This window comes from Haematobia irritans, chromosome 5, assembly GCF_050003625.1.
Source record: "Haematobia irritans isolate KBUSLIRL chromosome 5, ASM5000362v1, whole genome shotgun sequence".
In the NCBI taxonomy this organism is placed as follows: domain Eukaryota; kingdom Metazoa; phylum Arthropoda; class Insecta; order Diptera; family Muscidae; genus Haematobia; species Haematobia irritans.
The window spans coordinates 157,344,019-157,363,667 of NC_134401.1; the positions used below are offsets into that span (position 1 = coordinate 157,344,019).

Consider the following 19,649-nt stretch of genomic DNA (forward strand, 5'->3'; position numbering starts at 1 on the left):
GAGGGAAACTAATTTTCTATAGAAATACAATTTTGACCATCTTTTCAATAAAAATAAATTTTCTATAAAAATAAAATTGAAAAAATCTTTCTATAGAAATAAAATTTTGACAAGATTTTCTATAGGGATAATATTTTGACAAAATTTTCTATAAAATACAATTTTGACGATTTTTTCTATAGAAATAAAATTTTGACGAAATTTTCTATAAAAATAAAATTTTGAGAAAATTTACTATAGAAATAAAATTGTGACAAAATTTTCTATAGAAATAAAATATTAACAAAATTTTCTATAGATATACAATTTTGACAAAATTTTCTATGGAAATAAAGTTTTGACAAAATTTCCGATAAAAATACAATTTTGACAAAATTTTCTATAGAAATAACATTTTGACAAAATTTTCTAAAGAAATAAAATTTTTACAAAATTTTCTAAAGAAATAAAATTTTGGCAAAATTTTCTATAAAAATAAGATTTTTACAAAATTTTCTATGGAGATAAAATTTTGACAAAATTTTCTACAGAAAAAAAATGTTGAAAAAATTTTAATAGAAATAAAATTTTGATAAAATTTTCTATAGAAATAAAATTTTGACAAAATTTTCTACAGAAATAAAATTTTGACAAAATTTTCTATAGAAATAAAATTTTGACAAAACTTTCTATAGAAATAAAATTTTGACAAAATTTTCTATCGAAATAAAATTTTAACAAAATTTTTTATACAAATAAAATTTTAACAAAATTTTCTATAGAAATAAAATTTTGACAAAATCTTCTATAGAAATAAAATATTGACAAAATTTTCTATAGAAATAAAATTTTGACAAAATTTTCTATAAAAAATAAGATTTTGACAAAATTTTCTATGAAAATAAGATTTTTACAAAATTTTCTATGGAGATAAAATTTTGACAAAATTTTCTACAGAAAAAAAAATTTGAAAAAATTTTAATAGAAATAAAATTTTGATAAAATTTTCTATAGAAATAAACTTTTGACAAAATTTTCTATAGAAATAAAATTTTGACAAAATTTTCTATAGAAATAAAATTTTGACAAAATTTTCTATAGAAATAAAATTTTGACAAAATTTTCTATCGAAATAAAATTTTAACAAAATTTTCTATAGAAATTAAATTTTAACAAAATTTTCTATAGAAATAAAATTTTGACAAAATTTTCTATAGAAATAAAATTTTGACAAAATTTTCTATAAAAATAAGATTTTGACAAAATTTTCTATAGAAATAAAATTTTGACAAAATTTTCTATAGAAATAAAATATTGACATAATTTTCTATAGAAATAAAATATTGACAAAATTTTCTATAGACATAAAATTTTGACAAAATTTTCTATAAAAAATAAGATTTTGACAAAATTTTCTATGGAGATAAAATTTTGACAAAATTTTCTACAGAAAAAAATTTTGACAAAATCTTCTACAGAAATAAAATTTTGACAAAATTTTCTATAGAAATACAATTTTGACAAAATTTTTTATAAAAATAAAATTTTGATTTTTGGTAAATTTTTCTTAAAATTTTGGTAGATTATTTGTGACTCGAGTGGCAACCTTGTATCAGGGATGGAAAATACAGTTTCTAAGAAAGTACAAAAAAGGTATTTTTTTTTGAGCGAAAAAGTACTTTTCACCAAAATCAACAAAAATTCCATTGGAAGAATATTAACAAGAGCTCCCTTAGACTAAATTTTAAAGAAAATATATTAAATTTTGTTGACTTGACCCCAAGTTTAAATATTTTTTTGTTTTAGTTTTATATCCGCCTACAAAGACAACCGTAGCATAATAATCACGGTCGATGCTGTTGGTAGAATTCTACTATTTAGTAGATTGGTAGGAATTTTATTTCTATAGAAATAAAATTTTATTTCTATAGAAATAAAATTTTGAGAATTTTTTTTATAAAAATAAAATTTTTAGAAATTTTTCTATAGACACAAAATTTTGACAAAATGTCCTATAAAAATAAAATTTTGAAAAAAAAATTCTACCCAAATAAAACTTTTATAGATATAAAATTTTGACAAAAATTCTATATATATAAAAGGTTGACAAAATTTTCAATAAAAATAACATTTTGACAAAATCTTCTATAAAAAAAAAAAACAAAATTTTACAAAATATTCAATAAAAATAAAATTTTGGCAAAATTTTCTATAAAAAAATTTTGATAAAATTTTCTATAGAAATAAAATCTTGACAAAATTTTCTAAAGAAATAAATTGTTGACAAAATTTTCTATAGAAATAAAATTTTGACAAAATTTTTATAAAAAATTTCTATAAAAATAAAATTTTGATAAAATTTTCTATAGAAATAAAATCTTGACAAAATTTTCTAAAGAAATAAAATGTTGACAAAATTTTCCACAGAAATAAATTTTGACAAAATTTTCGATGGATATAAAATTTTGATAAAATTTTCTGAAGAAATATATTTTTGGAAAATAATATTTGGCCGTGTATACAACTTATAAATAGCGCCATCTATTGGCAATATAATGCATTTCTTGGTATTACACCTAATATGTCGCGCTTATGTTTCAATAGTTGTTGTATGGAGGAATGAAAAATAACAATCTGAATACATTTTAAAAAATATCGAGATCATGCTTTATAAATATCGTCTCTAGAAATTTTAATACAGGTTTTCAAAAAAAAATTAAAAAAACTGGTATAAATCCTCTATAACGACGATATAATGGCAAATTTAAACATGGCGAAATTCAATTTTAAAATAGCAGTAAACTCTTCAATGTATAAAAACAAGTTTATTATTAAACAACAACAAAAAATCTAATATATTTCAAGGTTGAATTTTTTTACATAAAACATGTTATTTAATTGTCGAAAGTATATTGCATGTCAATTATCACAATATATGTAGAGTACACTGAAACCTCTCAGAAGAGAGCAGATGTACAGTGAAACCTCTCAAACTTGGACACTCTGAAAAACGGACACCTCTCAAAAATGTACTATCATACTAAAAGTAACCTCTGATAATTGGACATCTCCAAAAGTTTAGGCTACAGTTAATGTCCATTAATTTTTTTTCATTATTAATTAAGTATTAAAAAATTAATTGATGCTATTAATTTTTGTTTCAATTAAAAAAATTGTTGAATCAATTAAATTTTTAATTGAATATTTTTTTAAATTCAATTAAAATTTTAATTGTTAATATTTTTGTGATAATTTGGGAAGAAATCTTTCACATTTTGATTTTTTAAAGAAAATATTTTAAAACTGCAAAAAAAATCTTTGAAGGTTTTTAAGTTTAGATTTTTAATTAACTTTATATTTCATTCCAAGACATGAATAAGGCGCCTGGGCTCAGTACCTCCAATTTGTTTGTACCAAACCGAAAACATTTACACGAAAATTTTTCCAATCAATTTCTGTAATTGATTTTTCAATTTTCAAATTTTCAATTAAAAAATTTGTTGATCTAGTTAAATTTTTAATTGGTATTTTTATACAATTCAATTTAAATTTTAATTGGAAAAATGTGGGTGATATTTTTTTGTGTGTTGCATTTAATAAAATATTTTTAGTTACATTTCTTTAAAATAAACCTACATTTTCTTTTATGGTGGGTTTACTCTTTGTTTTTTGGTGAAGAGCAAGAGAGTTAAAGCTTTTGTTATTGTGAGTGATCACTAACATAGCAATGGCTTCTTAATATTGTAATGAGTATTTAACATGAATGACCTCTGGTAAGTGTAATTTAACATTCGAATTAAGCTAACATAAACGTGTAAATGTTAACTAAATCTATGCGTGAAATATATATTCTACAAGAGAGAATAATTGATATTGGCGGGTTACTAAATAATTGCCTATCGATTATTTTAGTTTGAAGAAAATTATGGTGTTTGCATCAAGGTCGACCAAGATATCAAATTGATAATTGGAAATCAATATCTTATGCAAATAATATTAGAGCTTTGTAACACCATGAATTTCCTATTTCAAATGTAAAACGATATTCAATTAATAAGACAAAAATGATTGATGTTGCTATAACGATTATCTTTAATTGATAAATTGACCTCGTCCTTATGTAAAATAGAAAAATATTTATACACGCTGTTTTATATGAAGACAGCTAAGAACAAAAACAAACATTTAAAATACCACATACAAATCATTTAATTATTTGCCACAATAATTTAATGCCAAGTGAACAAATTAAAAGAACGATATTAACACACTTGCATATTATCAGGCAATTTATTGTTGTCCGGTAGCTATACAGAAAGAAAGAGAGGAAGAGACTAAGAGAGGGTGTATTACGTACCATGTGTCTTTCATAATCCCAAGATATTATTCATTTCAGTAAAATTTTATTTCCTTATTACATTTGACACTGCTTAAATCATATTCTTTGTTCTTATCAATTTTTCCCCGTTTTTTTTTTGTTTTTCTTTTTCTCTGTCTAGGGTGCACAATTGCCGTATCGGTGATCCTGTTGATCTTGGGCATCCTGGTAGCTTGCCAGTTTTATGTCTTAATTAATGCAATCATAAATCATCAGGTGGCTCTTAGGCCGGGTAGTCAAACATATGGTTGGTGGTCCAAACCTCCAGTAGAGCCAAAAATTTCTGTTTACGTTTATAATGTGACAAATGCTAATGAATTTTTAAGTAATGGCTCCAAGCCCATTGTTGATGAAGTGGGTCCCTATGTGTATACGTAAGTTGAATGAAAAAAAAAAAAATAATATAAAAAAGAAATAAAAATAAAAATTCAATAATAACAACAAATTGTAAAATTAATGTACACAAAAAAAACTTTTTTGATTCAATCACGAAATTAATTGATCCAAATAATTTTTTAATTGAAATGTCTTCAATCACAGAAATGATAGTATCAATTAAAAAATTAATTGAAAGTCAGTTAAAAAATTAATTGAAAGTCAAATAAAAATTTAATTGGAAGTTAATTAAAAAATTAAATAATCCCATTAAAATTAAATTAATTGATATTCTTCATTTTTATGATTGATTTTTGTTTCAATTTAAAAATTTTTTGAATCAATTAAATTTTTAATTGAATATTTTTGAAAACTCAATTAAGATTTTTATTGGAAAATTTTATCATGGAATTTTTTTCTGTGTAATTAAAATTTATTTTATATTATTTTTTCGATAATAACAACAAATTTCACAACTAAATTAAAAACTAATTTCTTTTTTTCCCCTTTTTTATATACTCAGTGAATCCTGGGAAAAAGTCAACATTGTACAAAACGACAATGGTACTCTCACCTATAGCCTTAAGAAAATCTATGTCTTCCGTGAAGAACTTTCTGTGGGCTCCGATGATGATGTGGTCATTGTTCCCAATATTCCCATGTTGAGTGCTACATCCCAAAGTAAACATGCTGCCAGGTCTGTATTGTTGAATATTGTTGTTCCCTGAAATTAGACCACATTTATTTATATGCTTGCTTTTGTGTTGGTTACAATTTTTCTTTAGATTTTTACGCTTAGCCATGGCCAGTATTATGGATATTTTGAAAATTAAACCTTTTGTCCAAGTATCTGTGGGCCAGTTGCTGTGGGGCTATGAGGATCCTTTATTGAAATTGGCCAAAGATGTTGTACCTAAAGAACAAAAATTACCTTATGAAGAATTCGGTTTGATGTATGGCAAAAATGGAACATCAACGGTAAGTTGAAAATTTAAGTTGTTTTTTAATTGTAATAAATTAAATAAAAAAGAAAGTAAAATAAAATAAATTTATAATATTTACCATATAAATATAATTATAATATAAATAATACATTAAAGTTAATTTTAAGAGAAGAAATCGTCATGGTCGGCCTGAGAATTCGTCTTAGGAATCGCTTGCTCCAATGGTCTTCGAGGTTTGTCAAAGTAGAGGGTTTCACTTTAATTTTCTTTTTTTTTTAATTTTCTATTTATTTAATTTTGCATTTTCGTCCCAGCAATGAATAAGGCGACTAGGCTCAGAATACGTCTTAGGAATCGCTTACTCCAAAGGTCTTCGAATCTTTCCTGAGTCTTTGCCATTTTTTTCTTTTTTGAGCTTTTTTGTGTGTTTTGGCCTTGTGGAAGGAAACTCCGCTCTTGGTTTTGTTGTGTGTTCATTCTTCCAATGTTCAATCTGAATGATGCTAAAATTTCATTAGTCTCTACCATTAGGCTTCTCTCTAAATTAGAGTGTGCAATCTGGAATATTTAATGATGAGATCACTCAATGCATCTTTTAATCCTGATTGGTTAAATGCATTGAGTATATGAGAGTGAGATATAAAAATACAATTGAGAGCAAGAAAATAAACACATTTATCATTTGTATCATATATAATTCAAATACAATTGAGATTTTGAGCAATTACCAATTAGATTGCAGGCTCACATAGACTATTCACCATAGTGTTGAATATAATATACAAGTAACAAATGAGAGCAAGAGAGTTAGAACTTTTGTTATTGTAAATTATCACTAGCATATCAATGTCTACATAACGCTGTAATGAGTCTTTAACATGAATGATCTTTGATAATGTAGCCTAAATGGGCAAATACAAAATTGAATAAGAAATGTATAAATGATTTTCATCTCGCAAACATAACAAGAGCGAAACAAAAGAACTACAACAGGTGCTACTCAAACTACCACGGTTGCCACAGTAAGTAGAGTTCTATCAAAAATGGTAGATTTTTTACTGTTTGGTGGATTGGTAGAATTCTTGATGTGTTAGTAGAGATACTTAACAAATTTTTTATAAAAATGAAATTTTTACAAAATTTTCTATAGAAATAATATTTTGTCAAAATTTTCTGTAGAAATAAAATCTTGAGAAGATTTTCTATACAAATAAAATTTGGCAAAAAATTCTCCACAAAAAAAAATTTTGACAAAATTTTCTACAGAAATAAAATTTTCTTTAGAAATTAAATTTTGACAAATTTTCTTTAGAAATAACAATTTGAAAAAATTTTCTATAGACATAAAATTTTGACAAAATTTTCTGTAGAAATAAAATTTGACAAAATAACATTTTTTGTTTGGCGAAATAAAAATTTAACAAATTTTTTTATAGAAAAATGTTCTATAGAAATAAAATTTTGACAAAATTTTCTATAGAAATAAAAATTTGACAAAATTTTGTATAGAAAAATGTTCTATAGAAATAAAATTTTTACAAAATTTTCTATAGAAATTAAAATTTGACAAAATTTTGTATAGAAATAAAACTTTGATAAAATTTTCTTTAGAAATAAAATTTCGACAAAACTTTATATAGAAATACAATTTGACAAAATAACATTTTTTGATTGGTGGAATAAAAATGTCACCAATTTCTAATAAAATATAGACAACATTTTCTACAAAAATGAAATTTTGGCAAAATTTTCTATAGAAATAAAATTTTGACAAAATTTTCTATAGAAATAAAATTTTGACAAAATTTTCTATAGAAATAAAATGTAGACAAAATTTTCTATAGAAATAAAATTTTGCCAAATTTTCTATAGAAATTAAATCTTGTGAAGATTTTCTATAGAAATAAAATTTTGACAAAAAATTCTCTACAGAAAAAATTTTGACAACATTTTCTATAGAAATAAAATTTTCTTTAGAAATGAAATTTTGACAAATTTTCTATAGAAATAAAAATTTGAAAAAAATTCTATAGACGTAAAATTTTGACAAAATTTTCTGTAGAAATAAATTTTGACAAAATAAAATTTTTTGTTTGGCGAAATAAAAATTTAACAAAATTTTGTATAGAAAAATGTTCTATAGAAATTAAATTTTGACAAAATTTTCTATAGAAATAAAAATTTGACAAAATTTTGTATAGAAATAAAACTTTGATAAAATATTCTCTAGAAATAATACTTTGTCAAAATTTTCTGTAGAAATAAAATTTTCTCAAAAATTTTGACAAAATTTTATATACAAATACAATTTGACAAAATAACATTTTTTGTTTGGTGGAATAAAAATTTCACCAATTTCTAATAAAATGTAGACAAAATTTTCTATAGAAATGAAATTTTGACAAAATTTTCTATAGAAATAAAATTTTGACAAAATTTTCTATAGAAATAATACTTTGTCAAAATTTTCTGTAGAAATAAAATTTTCACAAAAATTTCTGTAGAAATAAAGTTTTGACCGAATTGTCTATAGAAATGAAATTTTGACAAAATTTTATATAGAAATACAATTTCACAAAATAACATTTCTTGTTTGGTGGAATAAAAATTTCACCAATTTCTAATAAAATGTAGACAAAATTTTCAATAGAAATTAAATTTTGACAAAATCTTCTATAGAAATAAAATTTTGACAAATTTTCTATAGAAATAAAATGTAGACAAAATTTTCTATAGAAATTAAATTTTGACAAAATTTTATTTCTATAGAAAATTTTTCTATAGAAAATGTTTATTTCTATAGAAAATTTTGTCAAAATTTAATTTCTATAGATTTTTTTTTACAAAATTTATATGAAAAACTTGTTTTGCTCAACTATGCGTCCTAGAGCGAAAAGGAGCTCAATTCATGACCTACCCAAAAAAATCGAAAATTGCATCCAAATCCTGAAAATTTTAATTTTTATATGAAAACCTTGTTTATAAAATTTTGACAAATTTTTCTATAGAAATAAAATTTTGATAAAATTTTCTATAGAAATAAAATTTTTATAAAATTTTCTATAGAAATAACAATTTGACAAAATTTTCTATGGAGATAAAATTTTGACAAAATTTTCTATAGAAATAAAATGTTGACAATATTTTCTATAGAAATAAAATTTTGACAAAATTTTATATAGATATAAAATTTGACAAAATAACATTTTTTGTTTGGTGAAATAAAAATTAAAAAAAAAAAATTGTATAGAAAAATGTTCTATAGAAATAAAATTTTGACAAAATTTTTCATAGATGTAAAATTAAAATTAATTAAGTAAAATTTAAATTAAAAAAATAAAATTTGACAAAATAACATTTTTTGTTTGGTGAAATAAAAATTAAAAAAAAAATTTTGTATAGAAAAATGTTCTATAGAAATAAAATTTTGACAAAATTTTTCATAGATGTAAAATTTTGACAAGATTTTTCATAGATGTAAAATTTTGACAAAATTTTTCATAGATATAAAATTTGGAGAAAATTTTCTTTAGAAATAAAATTTAGACAAAATTCAACAATTCATTAATTGGCAAAATTTTTTATAGAAATAAAATTTTGACAAAATTTTCTATAGAAATAAAATTTTGACAAAATTTTCTATAGAAATAAAATTTTGACAAAATTTTCTATATAAAAAAATTTTTGACAAAATGTTCTATAGAAATAAAATTTTGACAAAATTTTCTATAGAAATAACATTTTGAAAAAAATTTCTATAGAAATAAAAATTTGACAAAATGTTCTACAGAAATGAAAATTTGACAAAATTTTCAATAGAACTAAAATTTTTATAAAATTTTCAATAGAACTAAAATTTTGACAAAATTTTATATAGAAATAAAATTTTGACAAAATTTTATATAGAAATAAAATTTTGACAAAATTTTATATAGAAATAAAATTTTTTATTGATATTTTCAGGATCGCATTACCATTTTCTCTGGCGTTGATGATATCACCAAATTCGGTATTATTGATAAATACAATGGTCGTTCACATTTACAACATTGGTTAACCGATGAGTGTAATGTTCTCAATGGTACCGATGGTTCCATCTTCCCTCCACATATCGATCAAAATCGTGTTTTACATATCTACGACAAGGATCTGTGTCGCCTTATGCCTTTGGTATTCGAAAAGGAAGTCACAACAAAGGCCGATGTTAAGGGTTATCGTTTCTCACCACCCAAAAATGTATTCGCTGATGTGAACACAAATCCCGATAATATGTGCTTCTGTCCAGCAGGACAACCTTCATGTTCACCCAATGGATTGTTTAATGTTTCGCTGTGTCAATATGGTAAGAATGAAATGGAAAAAATATTTAAAAAAAACGAAAAATGTTATAAAAAAAGAATTTATTTGTTTTTAAAAATTTTACAAAGTATTCTCCTTTTATAATTCACTGAAAATTTATACTATTTGACTTCTTTTCCAGATTCTCCTGTTATGCTAAGTTTCCCTCACTTTTATTTGGCCGATGATAGTTTCCGGACTGCTGTCGAAGGTATTTCTCCCCCTGAAAAAGAGAAACATCAACTTTATATTGATGTGCAACCTGTAAGTTTTTTTTTTTTTGCTTTTTTATAAAATTGAGAAATTTTTTATTTATTTTTTTTTTCTTTCAAAATTTATTCCAGGACATGGGTACCACTTTAAGAGCCCGGGCTCGTGTACAAATCAACTTGGCTGTTAGTCAAGTCATTGACATTAAACAAGTTGCCAATTTCCCCGACATTGTCTTCCCCATTTTATGGTTTGAGGAAGGCATTGACTATTTGCCCGATGAAATAACTGACCTCATGAATTTTGCCACTACCGTGCCACCAAAAATTCGTGTTATCCTCACCATAGTCTTCTTTGCCGTTGGTGCTCTTCTGCTGTTGATCTCGGTTTTCTGTTTAATACGTAAATCCCATAGACAGAGTACATTACATTTGGAAGGTTCGAATTATTTGGCCACAGCCCAAGTGGATATGCAAAAGAAAAAATCAAAAGATCAAAAACAAAAATATTAGTTAGGAAAACAAAGACCTGTGTTTGCAATATAATTCCTTAAATAGTCCTCAATCCTTCACCAGCATTCCTTAGTCCAGATCCATCCATCCCTACCCCTTCCTTACCCTTACCCCTTTGTGTGTCTCTATACTTTATTATATTTAGTTAGGTTTTGTACTTAATATATTGTTCTGTGTAAATTAACTACAAGAAACAAAGAATCACAAATGATAAATTAGTAATCTAGGGTTATAGGGATAATACAAAAAACAAAAACTCGAAACATTATCATTTTTTTTTTTTTTGATATCCATCAATTTGAAGACCAGAAAAGATGTCGAACAACAAAAATGTCGAATACAAATTTTTTACACTTTTTTTTCTATAACGTGGGTGGCATATGTTACATATATATATATATATAAAATTTACATAATCATATAAATAAATTTATATTTATAGTTGCTAAGTTACGTATATATATAGTTTTGATGTACTATAATTTTATATAGTTGTGTTTTTATGTGTCTTATGAAGATTTTCTTTTATATCTAAATACAATTTTTCAAAAAACAAAAACATCTAAAGGCTTCCTTTAAAAATGAGGGTAATTCAATATTACCACTTACTCAACTCAACTGAGAAATATTCACCACCATCACCAAGTCACATCACAATTCAATATACACATTTGCCTTTACAGTGTATAGAATCTACTCTCTTCTCTCTCTTTCTCCGTAACTACTGTTATAATCGATGTTATTTTTGTTTCCTCCCATTTTAAACGAAATTTTGTTGATCATTATTATTAGATATTAAGAGAAATTGTGAAATTAATAAACGAAAACGATATATTGAACATATTTATATTTAATTGGCATTGTTTTAATTTTTTTTTATACGAAATTTCTTTTTCTCCCACTCCTTTCGCTGTAATATGCTCTCTTGTAAGGTTTAAGGTCAGAAGATGAGTCACAAATTTATTAATAATTTAAAATGAAAACAAAAAACGTATATACATATATATTTAAATCGTATTTTAAGTATAAATTGTAAATGTTTAATATAATAGTTGTATAATTTTTTCTAAAGTGAATTAAAAGACAAATCAATAAAACAATTATTTTTATATATAAAATTGAATTTTTGAAAATATTTGAAAAACAAAATAAATTTGGGGTAAGTTATTTATAAGGGTCTGTTGAAACCGAAATTAGTTTTAGTCATTACAGGAAAAAGAGTACAGAAAATTGGCAATGTTTTCTCCCGATAGTACATTGATATCTCACCGTAATAAAACGTTTCGATTTCAAACTGGTTCTAAAGGGCGGTACTATGTTCGCTTTTCGCGTTAAAATTTCCCTGGTTACTTTATTAAAATAGTGAGATATCTCGGGTTTTGCATGACCGGCAAAAGGGACCTCGTGTTACGAGAAAACAAGGACAGCTCGGATTTCATGTTGTATTAAGAGAGTGAGAAAGAGGGAGAGTGTAAGGGTTAAAAAGTGAGATATAGCTATTCAAATAGCCATTGTTGCCATTAATTTTCTAGTTCCCGAAATTAAGACGCTTTTGATCCCCACAAAAATCCCCAATAAATTTTGGACAATTTTCATGAACAAAATAGAGTAATAGGTAAATCAATAATAACTTAAATATTCAAAAAAAAAATGGAACAACATTTTTGTCATGCCCGCTTGCGAAACACAATACAAATTCTGAGAAAATTTCTATAGGAAATTTTGTCAAAATTTCATTTCAATAGAAAAAACTGTCAAATTTGTTGTCTATAGAAAATTTTGTCAAAATTTTATTTCTATAGATTTTTATACCCTCCACCATAGGATGGGGGGTATATTAACTTTGTCATTCCGTTTGTAACACATCGAAATATTGCTCTAAGACCCCATAAAGTATATATCTTCTGGGTCGTGGTGAAATTCTGAGTCGATCTGAGCATGTCCGTCCGTCCGTCCGTCTGTTGAAATCACGCTAACTTCCGAACGAAACAAGCTATCGACTTGAAACTTGGCACAAGTAGTTGTTATTGATGTAGGTCGGATGGTATTGCAAATGGGCCATATCGGTCCACTTTTACGTAAAGCCCCCATAAAACGGACCCCCAAATTTGGCTTGTGAGGCCTCTAAGAGAAGCAAATTTCATCCGATCCGGCTGAAATTTGGTACATGGTGTTAGTATATGGTCTCTAACAACCATGCAAAAATTGGTCTACATCGGTCCATAATTATATATAGCCCCCATATAAACGGACCCCCAAATTTGGCTTGTGAGGTCTCTAAGAGAAGCAAATTTTATCCGATCCGGCTGAAATTTGGTACATGGTGTTAGTATATGGTCTCTAACATCCATGCAAAAATTGGTCCACATCGGTCCATAATTATATATAGCCCCCATATAAACGGACCCCCAAATTTGGCTTGTGAGGCCTCTAAGAGAAGCAAATTTCATCCGATCCGGCTGAAATTTGGTACATGGTGTCAGTATATGGTCTCTAACAACCATGCAAAAATTGGTCTACATCGGTCCATAATTATATATAGCCCCCATATAAACCGATCCCCCGATTTGGCTTGTGAGGCCTCTAAGAGAAGCAAATTTCATCCGATCCGGCTGAAATTTGGTACATGGTGTTAGTATACAGTCTCTAACAACCGTGCAAAAATTGGTCCACATCGGTAGATGATTATATATAGCCCCCATATAAACCGATCACCAGATTTGACCTCCGGAGCCTCTTGGAAGACCAAAATTAATCTGATTCTGTTGAAATTTGGTACGTGGTGGTAGTATATGATATTTAACAACCATGCCAAAAGTGGTCCATATCAGTCCATAATCATATATAGCCCCCATATAAACCGATCCCGAGATTTGGTTCTGGAGCCTATTGGAGGAGCAAATTTCATCCGAGTCAGTTGAAATTTGGTACATTGTGCTAGTATATGGCCATGAACAACCATGCCTAACTAGGTCCATATCGGTCTATAGTTATATATAGCCCTCAGATAAATCGATCTCCAATCACACAAAAATTGGTCCATATCAATAATTGTATATGGCCCCCATATAAGCGACCCCCATATTTCAATTCTGGCTCCCTACGTACCGTGCAAAAGTCCATATCGACTCGTAATTATTTGTAGACTTACCTACATATACTTTTTTTGTCTAGTGTATACCACGTATGGACTAACTCACAATTTAGAAAACGATTTAAGATACCACAACCCAAGTAATACGATTGTGGATGACAGTCTTTCGTAGAAGTTTCTACGCAATCCATGGTGGAGGGTACATAAGATTCGGCCTGGCCGAACTTACGGCCGTTTATACTTGTTTTATCTAGAAATTTTTTTCACATTTTTATTTCTATAGAAATTTTTCTCAAAATTTTATTTCTGTATGTTAGAGAATTTTGTCAAAAATTTATTTCTATAGAAAATTTTGTCAAAAATTTATTTCTATAGAAAATTTTGTCAAAATTTTTGTTTCTGTTTTTGATTTCAGTTTAAAACCACGCACTACAAGTGTAGCTTAACCAACAGAGGAAAATAATGTTTGTCAAATTTATTTGGGCAAAGCCCTATAGATTGCAAGATGGTTGGATGGACGCACGTTTTGGAATTACCACATTCGTCATCAGCATCCTCTACTTGCAGCAAAACTATCAACCAATTGTCAGAATAAATTCAGGTAGTTCATTAAACCCAACAATGAACCACACATGAACCTTTGGAAAAAAGGTTTTACATGATAGCCGGATTATGCCGTTTCTATAGAAAATGTTGTCAAAATTTTATTTCTTTAGAAAATATTGTCAAATTTTTATTTCTATAGAAAATTTTATCAAAATTTTATTTCTATTGAAGGTTAGGTTAGGTGATAGCCCAATATACCAGGCTCACTTAGACTATTCAGTCCATTGTGATATCACATTGGTGAACTTCTCTCTTGTCATGGTAAGCTCAATGCCATGGGACCTCCATTTTATAGCCCAGTCTGAACGGCGTTCCACATTGCAGTGAAACCACTTAGAGAAGCTTTGAAACACTCAGAAATGTCACCAGTATTACTTCTTCTATTGAAAAATCTGTCAATTTTTTTTCCTATAGAGAATTTTGTCATTATGTTATTTCTATAGAAAATTTTGTCGTTTTTTTTTCCTACAGAGAATTTTGTTAGAATTTTATTTCTATAGAGAATTTTGTTAAAATTTTATTTCTATAGAAAATTTTTTCAAAATTTTATTTCAATAAAAAGTTTTCTTAAAATTTTATTTCTATAGAAAATTTTCTCAAAACTTTATTTATATAGAAAATGTTTTCACAATTTTATTTATATAGAAAATTTTGTAAAAATTTTCTCAAAATTTTATTTATATAGAAAATTTAGTCAAATTTTTAATTTTGACAAAATTTTATTTCTATAGAAAATTTTATCAAAATTTTTATTTCTATACAGAATTTTGTCAAAATTTTATTTCTATAAAGAATTTTCTCACAATTTTATTTTTATAGAAAATTTTATTTCTATAGAAAATTTTCTCAAAATTTTATATATATAGAAAATTTTTTTAAATTTTTATTTCTATAATTATTTATTTCTATTTTATTTCCGTAGAAAATTTAGTCATAATTTTATTTCTTTAGAAAATATTGTCAATTTTTTTTCTATAAAAAATTTGTCAAAATTTTTCTTCTATAGAGAATTTTTTAAAAAATTTTTTCTATAGAGAATTTTGTCAAAATTTTGGAGAATTTCGTCAAAATTTTATTTCTATAGAAAATTTTGCCAAAATTTTATTTCTATAGAAAATTTTGCCAAAATATCTTTTCTATAGAAAATTTTGCCAAAATTTTATTGCTATAGAAAATTTTGACAAAATTTTATTTCTATAGAAAATTCTGTCAAAATTTTATTTCCATAGAAATTTTTGTCAAAATTTTATTTCTATAGAAAATTTTCACAAAAGTTAATTCCGTTAGAAAATTTAGTAAACATTTTATTTCTATGGAAGATTTGGTCCAAATTTTATTTCTGTAGAAAATTTTGTCAAAATTTTATTTATATAGAAAATTTTGTCAACATTTTTTTTCTATAGAGAATTTTGTCAAAATGTATTACCAAGAGAAAATTTTGTCAAAATTTTATTTCTATAGAAATTTTGTCAAAATTTTATTTCTATAGAAAATTTTGTTAAAATTTTTTTTCTATAGAGAATTTTGTCAAAATTTTGTTTCTATAGAAAATTTTGCCAAAATTTAATTTCTATAGAAAATTTTGACAAAATTTTATTTCTATAGAGGATGTTATCAAAATTTTATTTCTATAAAAAATTTTGTTAAAAGTTTATTTCTATAAAAAAAAAATTGGTTTAAATTTTATTTCTATAGAAAATTTTTTCCAAATTTTATTTCTATTCAAAATTTTATGTCTATAAAAAATTTTGTCAAAATTTTATTTATATAGAAAATTTTGTCAAAATTTTATTTCTATAGGAAAATTTTTAACAATATTATTTCTATAGAAAATTTTGTCAAAATTGTATTTCTATAGAAATGTTCCGTCAAAATTTTATTTCTATAAAAATTTCTAAATTTCCTCTTAGTGGGAGAGGAATATTTTGCAAAATCTACCAAAACATCAAGAACTCTTCCAATCTACCTAACAATAAAACAAATTCTGCCAAGTTTGGTAGAATTCTAACAATTTTGGTAGAGTTCTACTATTTGTAGCAACCGTGCTCTTGAATCGTCTCCTTATCCTTTCAATTTACTTCTGACCAATAGCGTTAGGATCTTAATTCAACTCTAAACAAACGCAAAATTTACTAAAGACAAAGGGGAAAAAATCGGGTTCTTGCATTTGGTACTGTTCTGTTCCATCAACTTGAACTTATGGTGTTTTCTTTTCTGAAAAAAGTGCTTTGCCTTCATTTTGTCTGTACAGAATGCGCATTTTTTAAATTTTACCAGCAACCTAAAAATGCTATCATTTCAGCGGGTGGAAAAGAATTCAAAGAAGGAAACAGGGCAATCGCAGCACTCTAGTTTGTTGCCAGTGCAGAAAATACCCGCAATCTGCCTCCATGTGTGGTGCTATTTTCACAACAGAATTCGAAGCCTTTTCGCACTTTTGTCTGTTTTTGTTTTTAGAAAAAAACCTAAAAAGTACATTTTCCGGGCAAAAAAAAAGGGCGCATTTTTTACAAGAAATGAAAACGCTATTAGATGCTGTCGGCTCTTTCTTTCGAATTTTCAACAAAAATTAACTTATATGCTAAATTTTTCTTAACTATAAATTTCCTATAGAATCTTCATTTCCACAATGCGTATACGTCACACTGGGCACTGTCACAGATAAACTTTTAATATTGTCAGTAAATAAAAATAGAACTCATACGCTCCATATATGTCAATATTATGCTATTGATATAGCAAATATGAGATCAGCCTAAAAGTATGCTATTATTTTTGAGATTTTTTTCCAACTGCTTTATTTTATATGTAATCTTAAATATCCGTCATAAAAATATTTCAATTCAAATAATATCAATTAAAATATTTCACGATGTAGCCAAAGTTTATTAGATAATTTTTATACCCTTCACCACTACTGTGGTACAGGGTATAATAAGTTTGTGCATTTGTATGTAACGCCATGAAGGAGTAATCATAGACCAACTTTTTAGTATACGGATCGTCTTACAATTAAATTCTGAGTCGATTTAGCGATGTCCGTCTGTCTGTCTGTCTGTCCGTCTGTCTTTCCATCTGTTGATGTATTTTTGTGTGCAAAGTACAGCTCGCAGTTTTAGTCCGATTGTCCTAAAATTTGGTATAGGGTCCTGTTTCGGCTCAGAGACGATCCCTATTGATTTTGGAAAAAATCGGTTCAGATTTAGATATAGCTGTCATATATATTTTTCACCGATTTGGTCATAATTGGCGTGCATATCAACCGATCTTCCTCAAATTCCGTACATCCGAATATTTTTTGAGTCTCGAAAAACTTGCAAAATATCAGCCAAATCGGTTCAGATTTAGATATAGCTCCCATATATAGCTTTCGCCCGATTTACACTCATATGACAACAGAGGCCAATTTTTAACTCCGATTTAGTTGAAATTTTGCACAGGGAGTAGAATTAGCATTGTAGCTATGCGTGCCAAATTTGGTTGAAATCGGTTCAGATTTGGATATATCTCCCATATATAGCTTTCGCCCGATATGACCACAGAGGCCAATTTTTAACTCCGATTTAGTTGAAATTTTGCACAGGGAGTAGAATTAGCATTGTAGCTATGCGTGCCCAATTTGGTTGACATCGGTTCAGATTTAGATATATCTCCCATATATAGCTTTCGCCCGATTTACACTCATTTGCCCACAGAGGCCAATTTTTAACTCCGATTTAGTTGAAATTTTGCACAGGGAGTAGAATTAGCATTGTAACTATGCGTGCCAAATTTGGTTGACATCGGTTCAGATTTGGATATAGCTCCCATATATATGTTTTTCTGATTTCGACAAAAATGGTCAAAATACCAACATTTTCCTTGTTAAATCGCAACTGCTTAGCCGAAAAGTTGTAAAAATGACTCTAATTTTCCTAAACTTCTAATACATATATATCGAGCGATAAATCATAAATAAACTTTTGCCAAGTTTCCTTAAAATTGCTTCAGATTTAAATGTTTCCCATATTTTTTTACTAAAATTGTGTTCCACCCTAGTGCATTAGCCCTTAAATTTTGAGTCTATAGATTTTGTAAAAGTCTATCAAATTCTGTCCAAATCGAGTGATATTTAAATGTATGTATTTGGGACAAACCTTTATATATAGCACCCAACCCATTTGACGGATGTGATATGGTATCGAAAATTTAGATCTACAAAGTGGTGCTGGGTATAATATAGTCGGCCCCGCCCGACTTTAGACTTTCCTTACTTGTTTGTATTACTAAATAATGAAGAATTCATATGGATAAAAAATTGGCACGAAGGGGGATGTCCAAGAAAGTAGAATTGCCATTTTCGAATTTCGAAAATTTGAAAGTTGTGCTGGATTGTGCTAGGTTTGTGCCCATTTGTGCTGCAATTTGTTTTTTTAAATTTTATCAAATAGCCGAGATATTTCGAAAAAACTTTTTTCAACAAAATTTTTGCCAGAATCGCCATTTTCGAAATTCGACATTTTGACAGTTGTGCTGAGTTGTGCCAGCCGAGTACATTATTGTGCCGTTTAAATAAAAATTCTATCTCTTATAGTTTTCGAGAAATTCTAAAATTTCGAAAAATTTCCAGAATCGCCATTTTCGAATTTCGAAAATTTTAATATTGTATTAAACCGTTATCGACTTGTGCTAAGTTGTGCCGTTGAGATCACCTTTCTATCTCAAGCCGTTTCCGAGAAACAGCCAAATTAAATTTTTAAAAAAGTTCAAAAATATGTGTTTGAAAAACGCCAAAATTTTAATTTTCGAATTTCAAAAAACTGAATGTTGTGCCAATTTGTGCTAGTTCAGTACTCATTTGTGCCCTTCGAATCAACTTTCTATCTCAAACCGTTTTGGAGATATTCGCAAAAACTTTTTTTAAAAAATGCCAATTTATGATTGAAAATAGTTTGAGATAGAAAGTTGATTCAAACGGCACAAATGAGTACTAACCTAGCACAAATTGGCACAACGTTCAGTTTTTTGAAATTCGAAAATTTTAAATTTTGACTATTTTCAATCATAAATTGGCATTTTTTAAAAAAAGTTTTTGCGAATATCTCCAAATCAACTTTCCATCTCAAACCGTGAATCAACTTTCCATCTCAAACCGTTTTGGAGATATTCGCAAAAACTTTTTTTAAAAAATGCCAATTTATGATTGAAAATAGTCAAAATTTAAAATTTTCGAA

The 19,649-nt window shown here is 26.5% G+C and overlaps 1 protein-coding gene across 1 annotated transcript in view; it reads left to right on the top strand.

The window, feature by feature from the left end:
- The window catches only part of emp (epithelial membrane protein), a 94,328-nt gene extending 82,474 nt beyond the window's left edge, over positions 1 to 11,854 (top strand). Inside the window, exons 4-9 of the mRNA XM_075308930.1 lie at positions 4,479 to 4,731; positions 5,256 to 5,429; positions 5,518 to 5,710; positions 9,640 to 10,018; positions 10,157 to 10,278; positions 10,359 to 11,854. Coding sequence (XP_075165045.1) covers positions 4,479 to 4,731; positions 5,256 to 5,429; positions 5,518 to 5,710; positions 9,640 to 10,018; positions 10,157 to 10,278; positions 10,359 to 10,736 — 1,499 coding nt within the window. The 3' untranslated portion in view covers positions 10,737 to 11,854. The remainder of the gene's footprint in view (positions 1 to 4,478; positions 4,732 to 5,255; positions 5,430 to 5,517; positions 5,711 to 9,639; positions 10,019 to 10,156; positions 10,279 to 10,358) is intronic.
- The last annotated feature ends 7,795 nt before the right edge of the window (positions 11,855 to 19,649 follow it).